Source organism: Macrobrachium nipponense, chromosome 8, assembly GCF_015104395.2.
Source record: "Macrobrachium nipponense isolate FS-2020 chromosome 8, ASM1510439v2, whole genome shotgun sequence".
NCBI classification, from domain to species: Eukaryota; Metazoa; Arthropoda; class Malacostraca; order Decapoda; family Palaemonidae; genus Macrobrachium; species Macrobrachium nipponense.
The window spans coordinates 2369309-2391808 of record NC_087203.1 but is presented as its reverse complement, the minus strand read 5'-3'; the positions used below and the strand labels follow the sequence as shown (position 1 = coordinate 2391808).

The 22500-nt window shown below is 36.4% G+C and overlaps 1 protein-coding gene across 1 annotated transcript in view; it reads left to right on the top strand.

Annotated features, from left to right (window-relative positions):
• Positions 1–22500, top strand: part of LOC135223343 (reelin-like) — a 484942-nt gene that overhangs the window by 301924 nt on the left and 160518 nt on the right. The window contains 2 exon segments of the mRNA XM_064261806.1: positions 12705–12810; positions 20664–20887. Of these exon segments, the coding sequence (XP_064117876.1) occupies positions 12705–12810; positions 20664–20887 (330 nt within the window).

The following is a 22500-nucleotide window of genomic DNA, read 5'->3' as shown; positions in this document are numbered from 1 at the left end:
CAAAGAAATCTGTTGAAGGTTAAATTTCCATATCTCTGATTATGATACACAAGTTTTCGTCCATGATATAGAATCTTCAAATTTCTCCTGAATTTTAACCCAGCAACCGTTTTCTAATGAAAACAACTTAGGTGCCCCAAGTGGTCAGCTAAGAGCCCATTCGGCAAGCATTTAGGCTACCCAGACTGTTAGCTAAAAATAAAAGATGCAACATGGGTTACTACTCTACCAAGTGTGCTACCATTTGAGTGCAGAGGCCTACATTTACTTGTGTGTGTGTGCTTTTTTATCAGTTTTTTTGCCTTATTCCATATATTCAACCCATATAAGACTCTTAATATGTAAATATGGCATTTTTCCTTTCACCACTGTAATGTATATATATGTCTGCTTTTTCTAGCCATTATACTAATAATAATTTATCCCTTGGTTATAGGATTATTACTGGCATTAGATTAGTAGAAACGAAATTATAGTGTGATATGAATAGAGAAACTCACACACACACACACACACAATGTGATAGTAGTTCCCAAAAACTATACCAATTTTCCTCTTTTTGTTTTCTTTGCGGCAGTTCACCTGCTGACTCAATAAGGAAGTAGACAAAGCTCCACCTACTTGTCTCTTATGGCCTTGGTGAACGATGATAGTCATACGCTCTTTAGCCTATTCCCATTTATATAATTTAAGAAAATACAATAACAATAAATAAATGAACATAGAATCTACAAAAATCAACATGTTTATAACACTGATATTGCTTAATATGATATAATAGGCTGGAAAGTAGGGGCCTGAGATGGGAAGGACAGGAAAGTGTGTTGAGAGAGGGATGAGGAGGGGAAGGGTGAGGGAGGGAGGGAGGGAGGTAAGGTGAAATGGGATGGGCATCAAGGATGTTTGAATTCATAAGTCAAGAGTAAATGCCTTAACTCACCCCATCTGACATGCACGATATTATCAAAAGTTATTGGGAGGTGTCTTGTACACCGTGTTAAAGTACCATTTCATTACAACAATTTAGTTTGAAAGATATTTGAGTATGACTCGCGGTCCCTGAAATGCATAGTAGATTACAATCCTCTGTACCTTTCAAGTATTTCAAAACAAATTCACACATTGATAGATGACTCTGAGAAGGATCCGCCATTAAATCAGGGTTGGTACAAGTCATAATATATGTTAGACATCCTACAACGCTTCTCTACAATGCACATCATTCTATTTTCTACCTACTATTTTCTACCTGATTGCTTTAAACCATACAAAGAGTTATTCAATTTCCAAACTAACTGGTCACCATTCTTGCTTGTCTCAGTATAACCTTCAGGCTGTTGAAAAAAATTCTCAATCAATACCGGAATTACGATATGCACTTTTCAAATCCATACAGTGTACCATAAAATTTTCTTGCACTGACATTTTCATGAGTATTCCAACTGAGGTTAGTGTGCAGTAGGTGAAAATGTATCGGTATAATCGATACATTCTACCTGGGAATACTCCTTTGCAACATAGTGGGCTTTAAATTGGTCTTTCCCTTTCAATCCTTCTTTTGCAACACTGAACCCATCTTCCACCAACAGCAGAATGGTCTAACAGCAAACCGGACAATTCATAAGTTTTATTATCCTTAAGAGACCGTATCTCTTCATCCATTTCAGCCTTCTATTTGCGAGCTTCAGGCAAACTCATAGCTCCCAAATAATCTTTAGGTACTTCAGAAACTTCACAACAGTAATGAGCTGAATTACCAAATAAATCAACCTCATCAGGGTCACCATAGTCTTCCAAGTACCTCGGAGCTTGGCGCTTTCTCTCAGGATACTGGGACGCACCCTTACTAACAGCTGCTTGAACAGAGAAAATAGTTTGTTTGAAATGTGGAATATAAAGAGCATTACCAAGAGTTACATTCCTTTTGGTACCATTTTTATCATCAAGAACAACTTCAGCCTTCCCTTCACCTCCAACAATATTATTCCACTTGGCACCATCCACAAGTTTAATCATAAGTTTAGTAGTATCAAAACTCTTAAACTTTGACTTATCAGTAATTATATTGGCTGCTGCACCACAATCTACAAGAATATTACGCTCATGAAGACCATTAACTACAGGGCAATGCCACTATCCTAATTAGCATTATAGGGTGAGAAACTGAAGGACACTACATCAGTAAAAGTTTACTCTGCATCACACAGAGGCTCTTCTTTTATTTCAACAACCTATGGTGAATCTTGATTTGCAACTTTCTGTGATCTTCTGGTGGTACTAGCAAGCAACATCATGGGAGCAGAATTGAGTTTGTATAAAATCATTCCTTTTCGTTGCAAGTCCGTCCTCTACAATTATCTGGACCTGTACAATTACCTGCCACCAGTTATGTTATGAAGTTGGGGAGATATTTTGGAAGAAAAGGTGGCCAGACTTTACATGTGATTTTATTGCTTTGAACAATATACAGAGGACAGACTATTTTCTCTCTCTCTCTCTCTCTCTCTCTCTCTCTCTCTCTCTCTCTCTCTCTCTCTCTCTCTCTGCGTGTGTGTGTTTCCAGCATACTCCACACTACAGGTTACTAATTACTTGGTTTTTAGTTATCACAAAAAAATTACATGAATAACTAAAGTTTATATGTAATTTGTATAGAAGTCTCATAAACCTGTTGAAAAATAAAGTGGCAATGATAATCTCCTTATAAGATTAATTTTAAGCATTTTAAGTAGCATTTTCTTTGTTATTATTTGGGTAATTCCATCTGTTTTTCAATATATCAGGCAGCTCACCAAAGTAGGTGACGTCATCAAATTCCATTGGTGTGATGCCATCGAATACCATTCTTGCCCGGGATTGTCTTTCAACATAATATTCTTTTCTTAAACATCAGTTCTAGGAAAGAATTTCCCGTTCTTTACAAATTCCTTTAATCTTCAGGTACAATATATTTTCACAACCTTTATGATATTGATTCACTCTATCATTATCTTTTCAGCAATTTCTAGATTTTACATTAAATGATTTTATTTTATTCTTCACGTCAGCACCAATGTTCTAATTATCACTAAACATGATGAAAATTATAAGTAAAGAAACTAGACTAATAATACTTGAAGTATGATTGTCAGTCTGTGTTTGATGGTCTAGCACCTTGGTACCCCTAAAGATTGTCTCAAGATTCCAGTCTTGACTACAAGTTGACTATAAGAAAAATATCCAGTCCATCTCTTCTTCAATGACACACAAAATTAATTCATTAAATAAGTATTTCGTCGTTTTGGAAGACCTGTCTCTTATATGAAATGTTTACATTCTTTTATTTTACCACGCTTTTGAATGTTGTTTTCTAGTTTGGTTTTCAGTTTGTGAGTGGTATCTTAAATTGTTGGATAATAAGTTATTTTACAGATCATAGTAACAAACTCCTCCACTGTTTTTCGTTAGCTCATTGTGTATACTATATTATTGATTATCCAATTCATTCCCACACTCACAGACTACACCATCCACCATGCAGTTAATTCCCATTATCTTGCCTTTTCTAGTGTGAGGTTCAATATCACAGAGTTCCAGCTGCAACTAAATTATGGAATGAACTTTCCATTCATGTATTTGAATTATTTCAATTTTAGAAGTTTAAGGTGGGCACAAATTCTTTCCTTTATTAAGCAGGCTTTGCATGAATACTGTTTCACGGTTTTTTTTTTATATAGTTTTCATACTTATGGATATTTCTGTTGTATAGTTTATCTTTTCTTCTGAATCTCTTTTTCTGTACTGGGTTGCTTTCCTTGCAGGAGCCCTTGGCTTTTGGCATTCTATTTTTCCATTCTAGTGGGGCTTCTTAGCTAATAATAATAATAATAAAGACAGAAGACTATTAAGATTGAAGCCTAAAGTGAATTTGTAAGCTGCACCAAAGCTACTGGACGTGGTTGCATTTTTGTCAGACATTGCCCCGTTGTATGTTAGCTCAAGGCTTGGGGACCTCATTAAATTCATAATGGAGAAGTAGCAAAGACTTACAAAGTCTTCTATTGCTTAATGACTTTTTAAGAGATTCAATTCAGTGTATAATATTCAAGAATGATATGGTTAGGCAATTAAAAAAAAATAAAATTATTAAAGATTGTGATTTCTCATTTTTCTTGAGTTTACATAGAGAAATCAAGATATATACAGAGCTATTACAGAATTACATCTTTACAACAATCCCTGTTTCTTTCCAATTGTAGCTTTGGAGTCTTTATACCTTCATTTGGTATAGGTTGTGGTAACTCTGTTGGCTTTACCTGAATAAAAAATGAAAATCTAAAATTCTTATACAAACCTTAACTTAATCATTTTCACTTTAGTCAATTATGACTTGTAGAAGGGGCTTCACACTACCTGGCAGGGGAGATCTTATATACTTCACTTCCAGCTAACACTAAAATAAATTCCTTATAACTAAAGTGCAATGTTGTCTTTAATGCTTGAGATGACCGGCAGTGGAAGAATTAAGGGGTTGGGGGACCGGGCCTCGTGCCCCCCATGGTATGAATAATGGAACATTGTTTTTTTTCAAAAAATCAATATTAGTAACAAAAGTTTGCTTACTTAGTGATTATTTCAATGACACCAACAACTGTGAACAACAAAAACAACAACTACTACTACTGCGTGTATGTATGTATATATATATATATACACACACGCACACACACACACACACACACATATATATATATATATTATCTATATTAGTTATATATATATATATATCTATATATCCTATATAATATATATTATATATATATATGACGTCATGTACAGGATTGTATATGATGTTTCAGGTCGATGCATTCGAATGGGATTCGCACAAGAAGTTGAAAGACGCAATATTGCGCAATCGACACACTTGGGTTTCTGGACATGACTCAAGATAGAGCTGGTTCAGTACAGGACAGACTCAACAAATAAAAAAAAACTAAATTTCTCTCTCTTTTCATTCTATGTTCTTTCTTAACTTTTAATGATGCTTTGTGAATTCTGAAAATACTTGTTTAAACATACTCTAAGCTACCTTTAATATGGGAATCTGAACATATTACAGACACTTTGCAACATTACATACAATTACTGAGAGAATTGTTTGTTTTGCAAAGGCAACAACATAAGACTCGTCCCCAGAAGATTAGTTATCGGGGGTTGGGGGTTAAGTCCTTAACGATTGCCACTGGATAAATAATCTACTATTACATTGTTCTTTCAAGAAATGGGTTCTAACTTTACACAATAGGTTGACTGTTAGAACTGCTTCTCATAGTTTCTTGAAAACTTTCCTCAGAATCTTCAATGATCTTCTCATGTTGTAGAGTAAATGACTATGTTATCAAGGTATGCACCTACTCCTTCTATAGGTCCTAGCAGTTGATCCATCACTCGTTGGAATGTTTCAGGTGCATTCATTAGACCAAACGGCAGAACAGTTTACTGATATAGTCCAAAAAGGGTAATAAAAGCAGCAACTTAGCATTCTCATCTGATAATAACCTTTGAACAAGTCTATATTGGAAACATACTTGGCTTGCCTGATATTATCAAGTAACTGATCTATAAGAGGCAAGGGATAATTGTCAGCTACATTGATGGAATTCGGTTTCCTATAATCAGTACACATTCTAAATGAGTCATCTGGTTTCTTCACTAGCGCACACATGGAGAGCTGTAATGACTTGAACTGGGTTCTGCTAATCCACGTTGCAACAAACATTCAACTTATTTCTTCAAAATATCTTGATGATAAGGTGATGAATGATAAGCTCTCTGCTTGAATGGTTTTCCATCTTCTTGGATCTTGATCTCATGTTTTGTCAGTTCGGTACACCTAGGTACATCTACAAAAATTCTGTGAAACTTCTAATCACTTCACTCAATTTCATCACCTTGCTCAACACTGAGTAGGAGTATAGTCTCTAGATTCAGTAATCAAATAAATTAAAACCTGCTAAAATCTACTGACAGATAGCCCGTTGTTTCACCAATGAAAATTAAGATAAATATGGTATATTTTATTAGAAATAATTTTTCTGTACTGTTTGATATGCACATTATTCTCCAAATATTCCAAAACTGAAGAAATATTCATCTTGGTTACAGCTCTCAATTCATAGCTATCATCATCTTCTGTAGATGAAGATGTCTGTGTTATTGACACAGTTTCAGTTTTAGTTTCTGAGAAGTAAGGTTTTAGTGCAGCAGGTATGTGTAAGAGTTGTGCTTTTAATCATAAAAGCATAAGCTTTGGCACACATCTGGGGCATGCTTTTAGGAAGATATTTGGCTATAGGGGCATCTCAGAATCCCCCTTCATAAATTGTGATGGCAAATTTTCAAGATGGCCGCTCTGTAGTGATTTGATCTTCAGTAAAGGTAAATCATGTTCACTTCTATAGTATGAACACCAATTGCATACACTACATTCACTTTATCATGTCACCTGTGGTAACAGGAAAATGTTTGTTTGCATTATGTACACTTCAATAACTGCAATTTACGTAAACAAGATATAATTTTTTTTCATTTAATAATTCAGTAAGATATGATAATTAATTAAAGGTAAATCATGTTCACTTCTAAGTTATGAAAACCTATTGCATACACTACATTCACTTCATCATGTCCACTGTTGTTACAAGGAAACATTTGTTTGCTTTATATACATTTCAATAGCTACAATTTGCATAAGAAACAAGAACTTTTTTCGTTTTTAAATTCAGTAAGGTTTTATCTTCATAAAAGGTAAATAATTTTCATTCCTATGTTATGAAACCTATTGCATACACTTTATTCACTTTACCATGTCCACTGTTGTAACAGGAAAACATTTGTTTGCATTATATAAACATTAGTAGCTGCTATTTACGTATGAATGTTTTTTAAAGATCAATGACATCTCTTTATGTTTGTAAGTTACTCCTGGCCACACTGTCCGTCACACTTGCAGAGAGAAGTGCACTTGAGAGCAGCTTTGTGGCATTTGCAGTGTCCACCACAATCTTTTTTGCACCCACATCGAAGAGTTCTCGACAGGCATCAGTAGCCTGCTGCAGTGTTGTCCAGACTGGTTCCCAGTTGCCTGAGAAACTGTGCTTCCACCCCCATTTGCTTGGTGATGGTAGTGTTGGTGCAGGGTCACACATTTATTTGTTCCAGTACTTTACCTGGTACACCGCCCTCTTAACATGCTGCAGAAGGGCTGCTTGGGTAGGTGGGATGTGTTCAAGATCTCTTTCTCTTGTAAATACAATTCTTTTCTGGCCTCATTCGCTTGAACAAGACTGCTGGTTCGGTCATAGAGCAATACAACAAAGTGTTCCAGTGACTCAAACCACTGACTGGCCTATGGAGTCTGGGGTAGTTGTTAAGGAGCAGAATGCTGCAGTCACATTTTCAAATACTTTCTAGGTCTCCTAACAGGTTTTCTTTCCCATCCCGTTAAAAGAAGACACTCCATCACAACCAGTGAAAGCGTGGAACAGGGGTAAGGCAAGGGATCAGTCACAACCAAGGGCACTTGTCATCTCATGGGCAGCCAAATATCGAAAATTCTTTCCTATATGAAAAGCAATCCATAACTCAGGAACTTCGAGCCTTTGAGCTGCCATGATGGCCAGGATAAAGACGTCAGTGTCCACTGTGCAAATTTGGATTTTGCTGTATCCCTCTTTCACAACATCGAACACATGAAGTATAATCCAAAGGTCAGCCTCCTCATGGGTACATGGAGCTGAGTTGGTAATTTACAGAGGACATCGTTATGTGTGCTGATAATCTGGCACTCAGTTTGTAACAGAATTGCTTGGATAGCCAGGAATGCAAAGGGTTCTTCTTTGTTCTCATCAATTCACAAGTTTCCAGGAATTTTACTGGTTGGCTCCACACATCTCCTGATGCCCTTTCCCTTCTTGCTTCTTGTGTATGATTTTAGGCTTTGTTGTTTATAGGTATCTCATATGACATCAACTCTCCTAGCAGATTGCAAATGTGAGGGCAAGGTATGGAAAGAAGACATCAGTTGCATTCTCTGAAAAGTTTTGGCTGAGCCATGATTCACCATGTTAATTACAGCTGCACATCAAAGATGATAACCTCTCCATCAGGCTTAGTAACTGCATCATGTGAAGGTGTCATATGCTCCAAGCACTTTACCGGATCAGATTTTGTCCCGCTGGCTCAGTTTAACCAATTTGTGAAATGGATAATGGATTTGTTTGATTTTCATGCTGAAAAAAGTTGTCTAAATCGCCATCCCGTATCTAACAAGCAACATACAGCCTTAAGAACAAAGAGCAGTTATTTTTCAGGGAGGACACTTGCAATAGTGCTTTGGATTTTTCTAGAGCAGGAGACTGCTTAGAGAGGGGAAGATTAGTCTTTTTGATGGGGTAAAAAATGTGCTATGTTTGTGACACATGCTGTTCCTCCACAAAGGTGGTATACTGGTCCTTACCCAACTGTTCTACCTTCCTCACTGTGTCAATGACAGTCTGATCAGCAATGTCGCGGCTATCTAATGTAAGTTAGCATCAGGGAAAGAATACTGTTGGGGTAAAAAGAATCAATTTTGCTCCAAATGGTTGTGGGTAGGTGAGGGGGGGAGGTGTTGGAAAGGAAGGGATTAAAACAAAATAACTGAAAAAAATAGATATTAGTGTCTTTTCCATAGTTTTTGAGGTCACTGAGATTAATAATGACACTCCTGATGCCCTTCAAGTCCAAGTTAAGCCCTAGGGAGTGGTGGGAAGGGGTGATGTAAAAATAACCAAAAACGACAGATATTAGTGTCAGACCCATAGTCTTTGAGGTCACTAAGATGAATCCAATAGGTAGGGGACTGAAAAGCGGTACCAAGAGGTGGCATGTAAAAATGACTGAAAATGACAGATTTTGATGCTGCTGAGATGAAAAGTGACCTCCTGATACCCTTCAAGTCCAAGTTCACCCCTAATAGGGAGGTGGAGTGAAAGGGGATTGGAAGGGGGTAACATGCAAAAGTACCCAAAAACAACAGATATTAGTGTTTAATCCATAGTTTTTGAGGACGCTGAGATGAATAGTGATGCTTCAGATGCCTTTTAATTCCTTGTTCAGCCCTGGTAGGAAAGGCAGGGGGACAGGGTTGACATGTGAAAAATCCAAAAAGTGACAGATATTAGTGTCTAACCCATAGTATTTGGAGTTGCTGAGATGAATAGTGACACTTCCGATGCCCGTTAAGTCCAAGTTTAGCCCCCAATAGAAAGGGGGTGACATGTAAAAATAACTAAAAATGGGGGATATTAGTGTCTAATCCATAGTTTTTTAAGTTGCTGAGGAGAATAGTGACACTCCCAATGGCCTTCAAGTCCAAGTTTAGCCCCAATATAAAGTGGAGTGAGAAGGGGTGGGAAGGGAATGACATGTAGAAATACCCGAAACGACAAATGCTAGTGTCTAATTTATAGCTTTCAAGGTCACTGAGATGACTGGTGACACCTCTGATGCACTTTAAGTCCAAGTTTAGCCCTGATATAAAGAGGGGAGAAGGGGGTGGAAGGTGGTGACATTTACTACAAATATTAGTGTCTAATCCATAGGTTTTAAGGCTGGTGAGATGAATAGTGAGACTCCCAATGCCCTTGAATCCAAGTTCAGCCCCAATTGGAAAGGGGTGTGAGAAGGGGTAAAAAATAAAATGTAAAAAATTATGTGTATTTGTGGCTAATCCATAGTTTTTGAGATTGCTGGGATGAACAGGCACTACTGGTGTCCTTCAAGTCGAAGTTCAGCCCCAATAGGAACAAGGGTGAGAATTAGTGAAATATGAAATATCAAAAATGCTGGGCAATGTAACTGAATCAACAATCTTAACATGAAAGGGAGAGAGTAAGAGAGCAAGAGAGAGAGAAAGAGTAAGAGGGAGAGAAAGTGGGAGAGAGAGAGTAGAGGGGGTTGTAGTAGGAGAGAGAGTGAGAGTTTATCAGTTGTCATTCAAAGTTTTCCTGGGCAACGCCGGGTTGGTCAGCTAGTTTACAATAAAGGCGATAGTCCAAATGCATGTGAAAGATGCAAGATGCATCCTTGTAGTACCTGTACTACATTTTGAAAAAACTAATTCAAAAGCATCCATAGCGATTTCTCAAAAATCTATAGTAAATCTGGCTCTACTGTTTCAGAATTCTAAAAGTTTTTTTTTTTTTATAAGTTTCCTTTGTTTTATTTGTCAGGTAGATGTAAATACAAACAAATAAATATTTACTTTTAATAGCATGGATTGTATATAGTTGATAAAATAATTGTGGAACTGTTTTCAATGTACCGTCACACATCCAGACTGTAATAGTTGCAAGTTAGTCTAGTTTGGTTTTTCTTGCAAATAGCAGTATTTCATGGGAATCGCTGGGGTCATCATAAAGGTTTTCTTTATTGTTCCCTATAGTAATTGTTTTCAAATCTTCAGGTAACTTGATTTCTGAGATTGACTCTGGTTTAGCTTTTTCCTGTGGCATATCGGGTACGTGAGTGTTTATGAGTTAAAATGACATCAGCATTATCTCTGCTATCAACCTCAGTTGTAACTGTTCTTTTACAGGTTTTTTGATAACGCATCTCCAATTTTGCGTTTCCTTATTGGATGTAATCCTCCGATAAATGTATCCTTGGAGACATATTTGATGAGTCTCTTTTTGTGATTTTATTGCTCTCATGTTGAAGGATTGTATAATTAAAGTAATTACAACCAGCAGACGAATAAGCAACCACAACCAAATGGAATCCAAATCACAAGACGACTATTGTCAAACTAAAACAATTATCTTAGAGTTGCCAGTTGTGATAATTGATTTGCTAATAGATATAGAATGTAATTACCCCATATGTAATACAAATATAACTGCTGATTTAAAACTAGCTAGCTATTTTGTCGCATAATCGCCCGGGGCGCCACGTGCTAGGCCTAGAGGGAGACGTCAAGGGGGGCACCATGACATGTGTTTGTGATCTTCCAAATAAAAAAAAAGGCAATGTGAAAATAATAAATAGCATTAAATAGAAACCAAAATTATATTAATGGGTGGAACTCTTGGCTGACTGTGATACTGCAAATTCCTGAAGATTTAACTCTTCCAATAGAAGCCGTTACGTACATAAACACAAAAGTTACAGGATGTTATGTCAATTCTGTGGGTTGGTTCCATTAAGAATAATCCTTATACCTATTACGGTGGCCGCCTGAGAGTGAAGCTTTAGTAAACTAAAGCTTATGAAGACATACGTACTACAGGCGTCCATGACGCTAGATACATTAAAACCTTTGGCAACTTTGTCAATAGAAAATTATCTTGTAAAGAAGATAGATATAGAGAGTGCCATGGAAAGTTTTGCAGATCTAAAGACCAGAAAAAAATATTTATGTAGAATAATGAATGTTTTTCAACGTTTTTAATTTGTTCAGACCTTTCATTATGAGAAATTTTGTTATAGCTACAATTCTTGTCATCGTTAACTTATTGGCTCAGATGATGTACAGATTTGAATGCCTCATTTTTGTGTCTGTCTATTCTTGTTTTTAAGTTAATATATCATTAATTCAGTTGCTTTTCTTATGTACCATGAATACCGTATGTTACCTTTCTCAGCATTCATTACCTGTCTTAGTGAGTTTTATTATAGATTTATTTATCACTAGCTGGGCCGCTGGGGTGTAACCTAATGCCGAAATGCTACGGCTATATAGCTTACAGTTCTTCTGCAGAGGCCATAGTACAGATATCTGGAAGATCCACTGCATACTTCGGACTTTCTCTTACTCATCCATCCTCCACTCAATGTTTTTTTTTTTTTTTTTTAACAATGTGTGAGCACTGCTTGTAATGTAGATACAGTCGTATCTCTCTCTCTCTCTCTCTCTCTCTCTCTCTCTCTCTCTCTCTCTTATTTACAACAATGAAAGGATTTGAAATGTTGAAGCCGTGTTTGAACTGTATTATTTTTTAGCCTGTATATTGTAATAAACCCTTCATTCTACATTTTCAGTTTTCCTCCCTTTGAAATTAAGAGGGCGTGATCCTACCTCCAGCTTACTTGGGACGCGTGCAAAATTTTCCACTGGCGCATAAGTTGCAAACATTATATACCTAACTTAACGTGAAGTTGACCAAATAAAAAGGATACAAATTAAACACGTTCACATATTCTCAGTTATCAGTGGAAACACAAAATAACTGAGTAGGAGTATAGTCTCTAGATTCAGTAATCAAATAAATTAAAACCTGCTAAAATCTACTGACAGATAGCCCGTTGTTTCACCAATGAAAATTAAAATAAATATGCTATATTTTATTAGAAATAATTTTTCTGTATTGTATGATATGCACATTATTCATTTTTTTACATTTTCATTCTAATAAATAAATCATAAATATCCGATCCTAAAATCCCTGTATCTTTTACTCAGCATGAAACACCTTTTTCAGAACTTTTTAGGCTCTTCCATAGAACTTTCTAAGAGGCCCCCCCCCATAACAACAACAACAACAACAAAAACAACAACAACAACAACAAAGTAGTTTGTAGGCTTACTCCCCAAGTAAACGGGAAAAAATATACTTGCAAAGGTGCCGAAGTGTAGTTTGCTGATTCGCCTAAGCTTTTTCTTTTTTCTTTTTCTTTTTCTGCAGGTCTGACTCAAATTCTGGTCTCATTTTTGAGGGAACGGAGGAGGGAGAACATGCCGCCTATACCAGAGATATTGCCGTAAATGAGAATTCAATTGTGCAATTTGATGTGAGTTTTTTCTGGTTTACCGATAATAGTTTATAAAAGGTACCTTTGCATATAATAAGGTAAAATTCAACGCCCAGTATTCGAAATTATCCTAAAATACTGACGCATAAATGAATGTAACGTCAGATAAGTGAAAATGAAATAAGTTCAATTATCAACCACGAATTCAATATCGAATTAAGGGCTGCAATTTTCCTAGGTAATGGAATTTTCCTGGGTAATGGAGAAAGGGACTAGTGATACTTATTCCTAGGCTTGTAAGCTTGATAATAATAGGTGACTAGAAGCTTAATTGAAGGCCATTTCTATGATATATTATAACTTCATTCAACCTGATTTAAGCAGAATTTATTTTTCATCTTTGGTAAGGATTGTGGTGGTGATGGTGGTGGGCTGGGAAGAGCGATCTCTGAAATTTTGCAAGATAGTAGAAACCGCAGAGGTGGTGACTGTTGCACGGAGGTGTACACAGCTGTTCTCTTCACAAAATGTTTCTTTGATGTCTAAGAATGATTTTTAGCTTGGGTACGCGATTCTGATATGGAGAGATTTTGTCCAAGACGAACGTCGGACCGAACTCGGTTGTGTCCGAAAAAAAATTGTCTCTATCTCGTAAATGAGTTCAAAGTTGTTCAAAATATATTTTACACCAAATTTTTGCATTTATAAATTCTTTTGCTTGTATTATTTGTTGCAATGTTAGTAAAAAGTACGCCAAAAATAAATTTTCATGTGTTTATTTAAGGAAAATGTGTCTGTATCTCACAAACGAGGACTCCTAGAAAAAAATTACACGAGTTCAAAATTGTTCAAATACATCTTTACACTAATTTTAGTTGTGATTTTGTATCATCTAATGACACCGATGTTTATCATCTTATAACTTGCAAAGTGGCAGTGTTTCCGAAACCGTGACAGTAGCTTCATGGAGTGCTTTCAATTCGCTTTTAGTGGAGAAACATCCTCCTAAAACTATTTCAACTTCCAGTTGTTCCATATCCTACAGCCAGCCAGTCCTTTATTTAAACAGCTATGGTAAACTTCCAAGATGCAATGAAGCAAGTGAATCAGAAATGTGGAGCTTTATGGAGCGATGGCGGTGTGCATCGCATTGCTAAGGAGCTTCAGTTGTTGTTTTTTTTTTTTTTCCTCTAAATTTAATTTTGAAATATTTTTTTGGCTTAGGGCTCCCTTCATACTCACAAAAATAATCATCCTTAGGGCAATACCCAGAGGAGAGTAGCATTGCAAAAGCACCGATAGAAACTGAAGTATTTGGCCTAAAAGTGGTCGAGAATTAACTAACAGGCAATCACTACTCAAGAGGATTTCGAGGTATGGCTATAATTGCAGAAGCTACGCAGTAAATACAACTTTGTGAACTTTTTGCCAACAGATATATGAAAAATATAACTATAGCACAGTGATAAGACCAGTGTTAATATATGGATCGGAAACATGGGCTCTAAGAAGAAAAGAGGAAGTAAAGCTTGAGAGAACTGCGATGAGAATGCCGAGGTGGATTATGGGAATATCATAAACACGGACACCTATCAATCTTTATATTGCACAAGTTCTTCCTATGGAATGATATACGGTTTGCCGAAAATTCAGAGACAATATCCCTATACGCCCTATCCTGGTCTCACATAATAACGCTGATTATAAAATAGCTAAGTTCCTTGTTCCACTGCTTGATCCTTTTGCTGAAAATGCACACAGCCTAAAGAACTCGCTAGACTTTAAAAACGTGATTTTATCTCAAGACTCAGAATTAATTACAGTAAGTTTCGATGTGGAATCGCTTTTTACCAATTACCTGTTGACCAAACCATTCAAATGATTGTAGATCAACTTTTTCTTAATAATGATACTGTGTTCAATGGACTTAATAAATCTGGTTTTAAAAAGTTGTTAGACCTAGCAGTGCTGGACACCGTCTTTCTTTTTAAAGGAAATGCTTACAGCCAAATCGATGGTATGACCATGGGCTCTCCGGTCGGCCCTATTTTTGCAGGTATCTTTATGTGCTCGCTGGAGGAACACATGCTTGACACCTGCTCCCTCAGTTACCATCCTTTATTTTACAAAAGGTACGTCGATGATATCTTTGCTTTTTTTAAAACAAGTTTTGACTTCGAAAGGTTTCTTAATTTTATTAATTCATTTCATCCAAACATCAAATTTAGTGCAGTAAATTTGTCAGGAACAAACTTGTTACACGCCACCAAGAAGAGTTAAGCACTTCAGTACACAGGAAGACCTTCACCGAATTGGGTACCAACTTTTATAGTCACTGTTTTCACAACTATAAACTGAATTCCTTGATGATTTTGCTTCGTCGAGCCTATTCTTGACCTCTAGCTGGCAGGCATTACACGAGGAAATGACAGATCTCCAACAATATTTTATCAGTAATTGTTATCCATCAAATTTGCTTTATAACTCCGTTGTTAAATGTTTAAATGATGTTTTCATTCCCCGCCACCCTGTACTACCTGATGTTCCAAAGATGTCTTTCTACGCCAGTTTGTCATTCATTCATTGCAATGCATTTTTCAGAGACCTCAGTAAATTTATCTCTAGTCCTTTTCTTCAATTTTAAAGAATGTTTACATCCACTAATGAACTCTGGTGTGGTTTATGATTTTACTTGTCCACGATGTGATCGAGGAATTTATATTGGATCCACACTAAGGTTACTCAAGGTCTGGATTGACAGCCGTAATGCTGTCAGTTACAGACCAAGCAACAAACTAAGAAATGCAAAGATGAAACAATATAAGGACATTGAGATTATAGGCAGGGCATCTAACCAACAACGTTTGGCCATTACCGAGTCTTTATTCATTAAGCATCTGGTTTCCTCCCTTAACCCTGGATAGGTTTCGCTATATTGGTACCCCGTTAAAGGTGCGTGCAGGTCGAGCTGACCCAAGCGCCCAGAAAAATTTGTGGAAATTCTAATAATGAAGGTATGCTGTACATTTCTAAAATCAATTTCACCATTCCAAAAGACTACTGAAAAGATAAATAATATCCATCTACAAATTAAATATTTATTACAAATATATTAGAAAAATAAGTATATACAAAAAATAATTTACGGAGAAATATTTAAAAAAAAAATAGAAAATAACCTACATACACACAAAAATTGAGGAAATCCTTCCTAAATCTACTATTTACAATATGTGGCTGCCAGAAAAGGAGTCGGACCCATAGAGGTCAAAATATGAAAAGAGAAAAAAAATAGTAAGTTTTTTTGGTAAAAAAAATGGTCAAAATTTAACTAATTTTTTTGGTATCTAAATGAAATAGGAAGTGGCTCATTTTTTTTTATAGAATAAACTCATATTATCCTAGAACGGAATTATGTAAAAAAAAATCTGCACTAAGATGTTATTTAATGTTATATCAGGGGCCAAATCTAAAGGTCATTTTTTGACCTCCTAGTTTCACCCTGACAATTTCTTATAAAAATCGTTGTAACTATTATAAGATATGATATTTATGCATAAAAATCTACCAGAATACCACAAATTCTATAGAAAACAAGAATATATAGATATGGCAACTTACCTTTCGGATATCCTAACAAAATGGCTACAGTCGACACCAACTCCGACGGCCATAGCTACCACCTTATTAAATGGAGGAATGGAATGTCAATTTCAATGTATTATTTACTTATCTAATTAAGCGTGGATTTGCATAAAACTATTATGGTGGTTTGCTGGATGTTTCAACATTATTTTGCAGCTATAAAAAAAAATCTGACCCAAAAAACGTAATCCAGTGTAAAGGTCATTTGTGGACCTCCTAGTTTCACCATGAAAATTTCTTATAAAAATCGTTGTAACTATTATAAGATATGATATTTATGCATGAAAATCTACCAGAATGCCACCAATTCTATAGAGAGCAAGAATATATAGAGATATGGCAACTTATCTTTCGGACGTCCCAACAAAATGGCCGCAGTCAACACCTACTCCGACGACCACATCTACCACCAGAAATGGAGGAATGGAATGTAAATTTAGATGTGTTATTTACTTATCTAATTATGCGTGGATTTGCATAAAACTGTTATGGTTGCTTGCTGGATGTTTGAACATTATTTTGCAGCTCCAAGTTTCACCAGAAAAATTCCTCATGAAAATCGTTGTAATTAGTATAAAATATGATATTTATGCATGGAAATCTACCAGAATATCACAAATTCTATAGAAAAGAAGAATATATAACAATATGGCAACTTACCTCTCGGGTAAGTCCGCAAAATGGCCCCCGTCCACGCCAAGTGCGACGGTCAAATTTGCTACCTAAAATGGAGGAAGGGTATGTTAATTTCAAGGTGTAATTTAGTTATCTAATTATTCGTGGATTTGCATGAAACTTTTATGATGGCTTGCTGGATGTTTGAACATTATTTTGCAGCTATAAACAAATCTGACCATAAGAAATTTTTCGAAAAGGGAATAATTTCGAAAATTTGGAAATAATGTCGACAAAAATATAAAATTATTGCAATATTTTAGGATTAAAAAAAAATGGATGATATATATTTTGTAAGGATTAAAATTATACTATTCATACAAACAAGTAGTAAAAAAAAGTTTCATAATGTAACTTACCTATATAGTACGTAGAGATGCACTTTGGACACAAGACAGTTTGATGCTGCAGGCAGATGGGCCCGTTGCAACGCAAACATGCCTTGTTTGTCTTGTGGTCTTCTCTAGATGGGCAGCTCTGGCAGCTTGGGCAGCTTGACGTGGCCATTGGCAAGAGGAGATCTGTGTTCCAGCTCAGCCACCCTGAAGGTATCCGCCATCAGCACACAGAGGGGCTTCAACAAGTTGGTCAACGTGTAATACCGATGACTTACAAGGGACGCGCTAAATTCAAGGGCGACCTCCTTGAGGAACCTTCGCCTCATCAAACTCTTTGGCGATGGCAGGGACGAATAGAGAATATAAGAATTCACCATAATTATGCTCAATATCCCATAGAAAAGACAAAGTGGCCAGCGTCGTGTCTTACGAATACAATTTGCTGTAGAACACATCTGATCGAATGTGTCTACACCCAGTTTTGTGGCATCATAGAACATCTGAATGTCTTTCTTCCTTCTCTCGATTTCAGACGGATCGTATTGCAGGGAACTCATCAGCAACACCTTTTTAGTCCTGTTGACTTGTTGACACTGAAGCGTCAAATTGTGTTCGTAATTGAACACAGCCACTGAGTCCTTGATGGGGAGTACCTTCTCAGAGAGTTCCTTAGGAATATAAGGTTTGTGCCGAATGTTGCCACACAAGGCTAGCAGTAATGTCGTGAAGAAGTTATCCGTCGTCACTCCCTTGGTCACACATGTGATACACACACCAACCTTCCACATATTCCAATGATACAAAATTATACTAATTACCTATTATGCTCACTGTCCTACATGAAATGAGTATGTAATAACCTGCTTTTTGCAGAAAAAAAACAGACTCTGGCACTCAAAAGGGAATGGACCATATGGCCATATACAGCATGTCAGCCAATAACAAAGACATTCATATGATAGATACATCATCCTCCGACATATTCCAATATTACAAAACTCTACTAGCATGAACAGCTTTACCAAATAACTTTGCTTTTTGCAAAAAAAAACAGTAATTGGCACTCGAAGAAAAATGGACCATTTGGTAATATAGGGCATCTCAGCCACTCCCAAGGTCACACACAATGTAAACACACCATCCATCCAGACTTTCAAACACAAAGGCACATGATTATGCACACTGTTTATTTAGAAATGGTTACATAATAACTTTGCTTTTCGATCACCTACATGTTAAAGGTGCGTGCGGGTGGTCCTTGACCCTAGTGATTCTCAGAAAAGGGGGAAGGGCTTCAGGCAGCTCACACACGACCATGGCTTGTAGACGAGTGACCGCCAGCAGGTCGATCACACTCAGATTCAACACAGGCAATGATTTATGGGGAAAAAACACGTTTTTTTAAACATGCCTTGGGTCACGCAAGACCTGTCACACCTATCCAGGGTTAAACAAGCAGTCTGTCTCCATTCCTCTCTACCTCTCTTGAGCCTGGCCCCCCAACCCCCAACACCTACGTCTTTCCTTGTTTCTTTGTCAGTGATCTCCTAACATTTCTTATGGTTGGTCATCTTTACGAGTATACAACTTATTTTGTGTATATATCTTAAACATAAAGGGTTTATTATATTAACCTTCGCTTCATATAATTTACCTTGCGTGTTTTCTTTCTACTTTTTGTTTTTACATTTTATAAGTTTGACCTTCACGTCCTTCAAATTTACTATTTATATATTTTCATTTTTTCACAGTTTTATTTTGTTCTTTAATGGCTTGAAAATGAAGCCTGGAGCTTTGAAACGTCGCAATAAACTATATACATGAACGGTTTCTGGTGTACGTCTCAGCCTTTCTTGGTCTTGATAATATAATATATTACATGTATAAAATATAAATATATATATATAGAGTATATATTATTAGATATATATATAATATATATATGTATATATATATATATATATATATATATATAGAGTCTATATATATATGTTTTAGTTTATATATGATATATATATATATATATATATATATATATATATATAATTATATACGCGAGAGAGAGAGAGAGAGAGAGAGTATTAGATACAATGTAATCTTGCATATCAATATTTGTTTATGATAACATTAACAGGTCTCTAATTTCTTAGCCTCCTTGGACGAGAGGTTTTCGCCCTCGGCTACCAATCCAGTGGTCCAAAGTTCGATTCTCGGCTCGGCCAACGTGGAATCAGAGGAATTTATTTCTGGTGATAGAAATTGACTTCTCGATATAATGTGATTCGGATCCCAAAATAAGCTGTAGTCCCGTTGCTAGGTGACCAACTGGTTCCTAGCCATGTAAAATTATCTAATCCTTCGGACCACCCCTAGGAGAGCTATTAATCAGCTCAGTGGTCTGGTAAAACTAATATATATCATCTCTCATTTCTTTGTTAATTTCTTTCTTTGTTCTTATCAAAATGCTTTACGTCATATTGAGAAAATTCTCTTTTGTTTTCTGTTTAACCTAAGATACTCTGCAATAAAGAATTTGTCTCATGCAAGAGTGTCTTTATCAGCTTAGATATGCAGTTTAAACAATCTTCACCTCTCGTAATTTTCTTCTCCTTGAAGCACTCATTTGCGAGGCGAGTTGGAAAAAATCTCCCCATATCAGGATCGCGTAGAACCCATTCTAAAAATCATTCCCAGACATCAATCAAAGAAATATTTTGTGAAGAGAACTGTTGACTACACCTCCGTGCACGGTGCAACAGTCACTCACCACCTGTGCCGCTTCTATACAAGATGAACGACCAAGGTCCTGATGTTGAAAAGAAGAACACAATGAAATAAGAAAAGAGACCTTAAATAAGATGTGGAAAAACAAAAGAAAAAAGAATATAAGAGCTCTACAATTAAAAATAACTTACGATTAAGAGGCGCCGTTGTAAAGGCATTGCCTCGACCCATAATCAACCAACACTACATGAGAGGTGACAACTTTAATAGTTTCCCGAAGTGTGATGACTGGTAACCCGACAAGAAACGTTCAGGAAAATATTTATATATATGCAAACGGGCATGAACATAAGTGTTTCATAACAAACACTTGATTCACACACTCTTCATTGTCTAAATCGACAGTTTTTCGCCTATTCATTAACGACAGTTAATGAGACCATCGCAGCAATTTGGTTCGGGTAGGACCGGTGAGTCTTAGTTTCTGTTAAAATCATAATCCTTTTCCAGATAAGAGTGGGATGTGGTGACGTCACCGCCAGGGACCATAACGTGAGCCTCCAGTACAGCTCTGACTTTGGACAATCATGGACCACAGTCCGCCCAACAACTGATCTCCCTTCTTCCAGTCCTGACTGTCTCCACGATCTCCAAACACCGACTGTCTATTACCCGAACAGTGCGACAAAATGGCGCCGCCACGTTATACCCTTACAAGGACTTCCGATTTGTGGGTAAGGCTTAATTAAGGAAATCTGATTTCTTGCGAATTGTTTCTCAGATATTGATTAGTTCTGTCGTGAAAGACATTCCGAATAGCTTCCGTAATTCTGACGCCTACTTTTGAATGAAGGAAAAGTGAATGGATCGTACTGAAATATTTTTCCAGCAGTGTTGTTAAATTTCCTTAGGTGGAAAAGTTCAGTTTTACTCAACCTAAACGAAGTTGTTCGTTGTAAATTCAATTCTTAGCAGTCCCAAGTTATTTTGGCCAAAATGCTCTTGGTTCTAACATAATAACTTAACGTCTCATAGTGGCCAAAGCTTCGCAGGCGAGTCGTGTTTTCTTTCCCTCAAGTCTAAATCTCGTACAACACAGAGATCGATAGAGACCCTAAAGCAGAGGCAAAGTGCAACAAGAACTCACTTTCACTCACTAAAAGATGAGTTTCGTTCATTTCCAAGAGAGAGAAATAAGAATCATGTCGCCAAGTTATGAGAGTGTATTAGATAGTACTCATTCTTAAAAAACGCTGGAACTTCGTCATGATTATACAAAATTCGAAATCATAAGAATCCCGAATAGGAGAATGACTCTCAGGCTTGCACCATAAAGTAAGCTGGCAAAACTACGTAGTTATCTAATTCTCAATAACTGATTTATATCTTAAGTATTTTTTTTTTTTTGCGATTTTGACCTTTCTTTTTATTGCATTTTTTTTTATATATTTATTGCATTTTTTTCTCACTGTGGTTTTCAGTCCTTGATGAAATTCATTTTCTTTTACTATCTATTTTTACCTGTTTAGCTGAATCTCTCCTCCTCCTCCTCCTCTACTAGAGCTCTTTCTCTCAATCATGACCTTTATATTATCCTCATGATTAACGTAGAACTCTTTCATATTTTGTTGCTTAAATCCGTTATCACCAAGTCTGACAGTTCCTAGGTTCGCAGGAAGACAAGTTTCCTTGTTTGTTGCGTCCTTCGGGAATCCTTCGAAGATGTCGTTCGTCCCCTTCAGGAAATAAGATTTCCCGCTTCATATTCTTGGACTTGGAGTTGCTCCCTTTCTACTCATTGCAATGGTGTAGTACTTAAGCTTTGCCTTTTTTCATCCACTTTGGCTGGCTACCTTAGAAAACTCAGTTCAAACCATGAGTTCCCTTTCCTACTTTCAGAGCATGGTTAAGACAATCTGCGGCAAAGCTCCTGCCATTTTAATATATATATATATATATATATATATATATATATATATATATATATATATGTATATATACACGAACATATTGTGACGAAGTGCCAAGTATCTGGTTACTACACTACCACTCATAAAATAGTTACCTCACAACAGCCAGACACCTGAACCTTCATCACAGATAAAATACGACTGAATACTCTAAATGCAACAGTGATCCTTAAAAGGTTATAAATCAGACTATGTTCATTAAAACAGGTGTGATGTAGTCTTATATGTAATTAAATTAATTAAATGGCATCACTTAATCAAGAACTTCAAAAGTTTAAGTATTTCCCTGATTCTAACTCCCTTCAATTAAATTGAAGGAAAAAAACTCAATTACAACCTAAACAAAATTGAATATACTGGTGAAAAAAAAAGAAAAC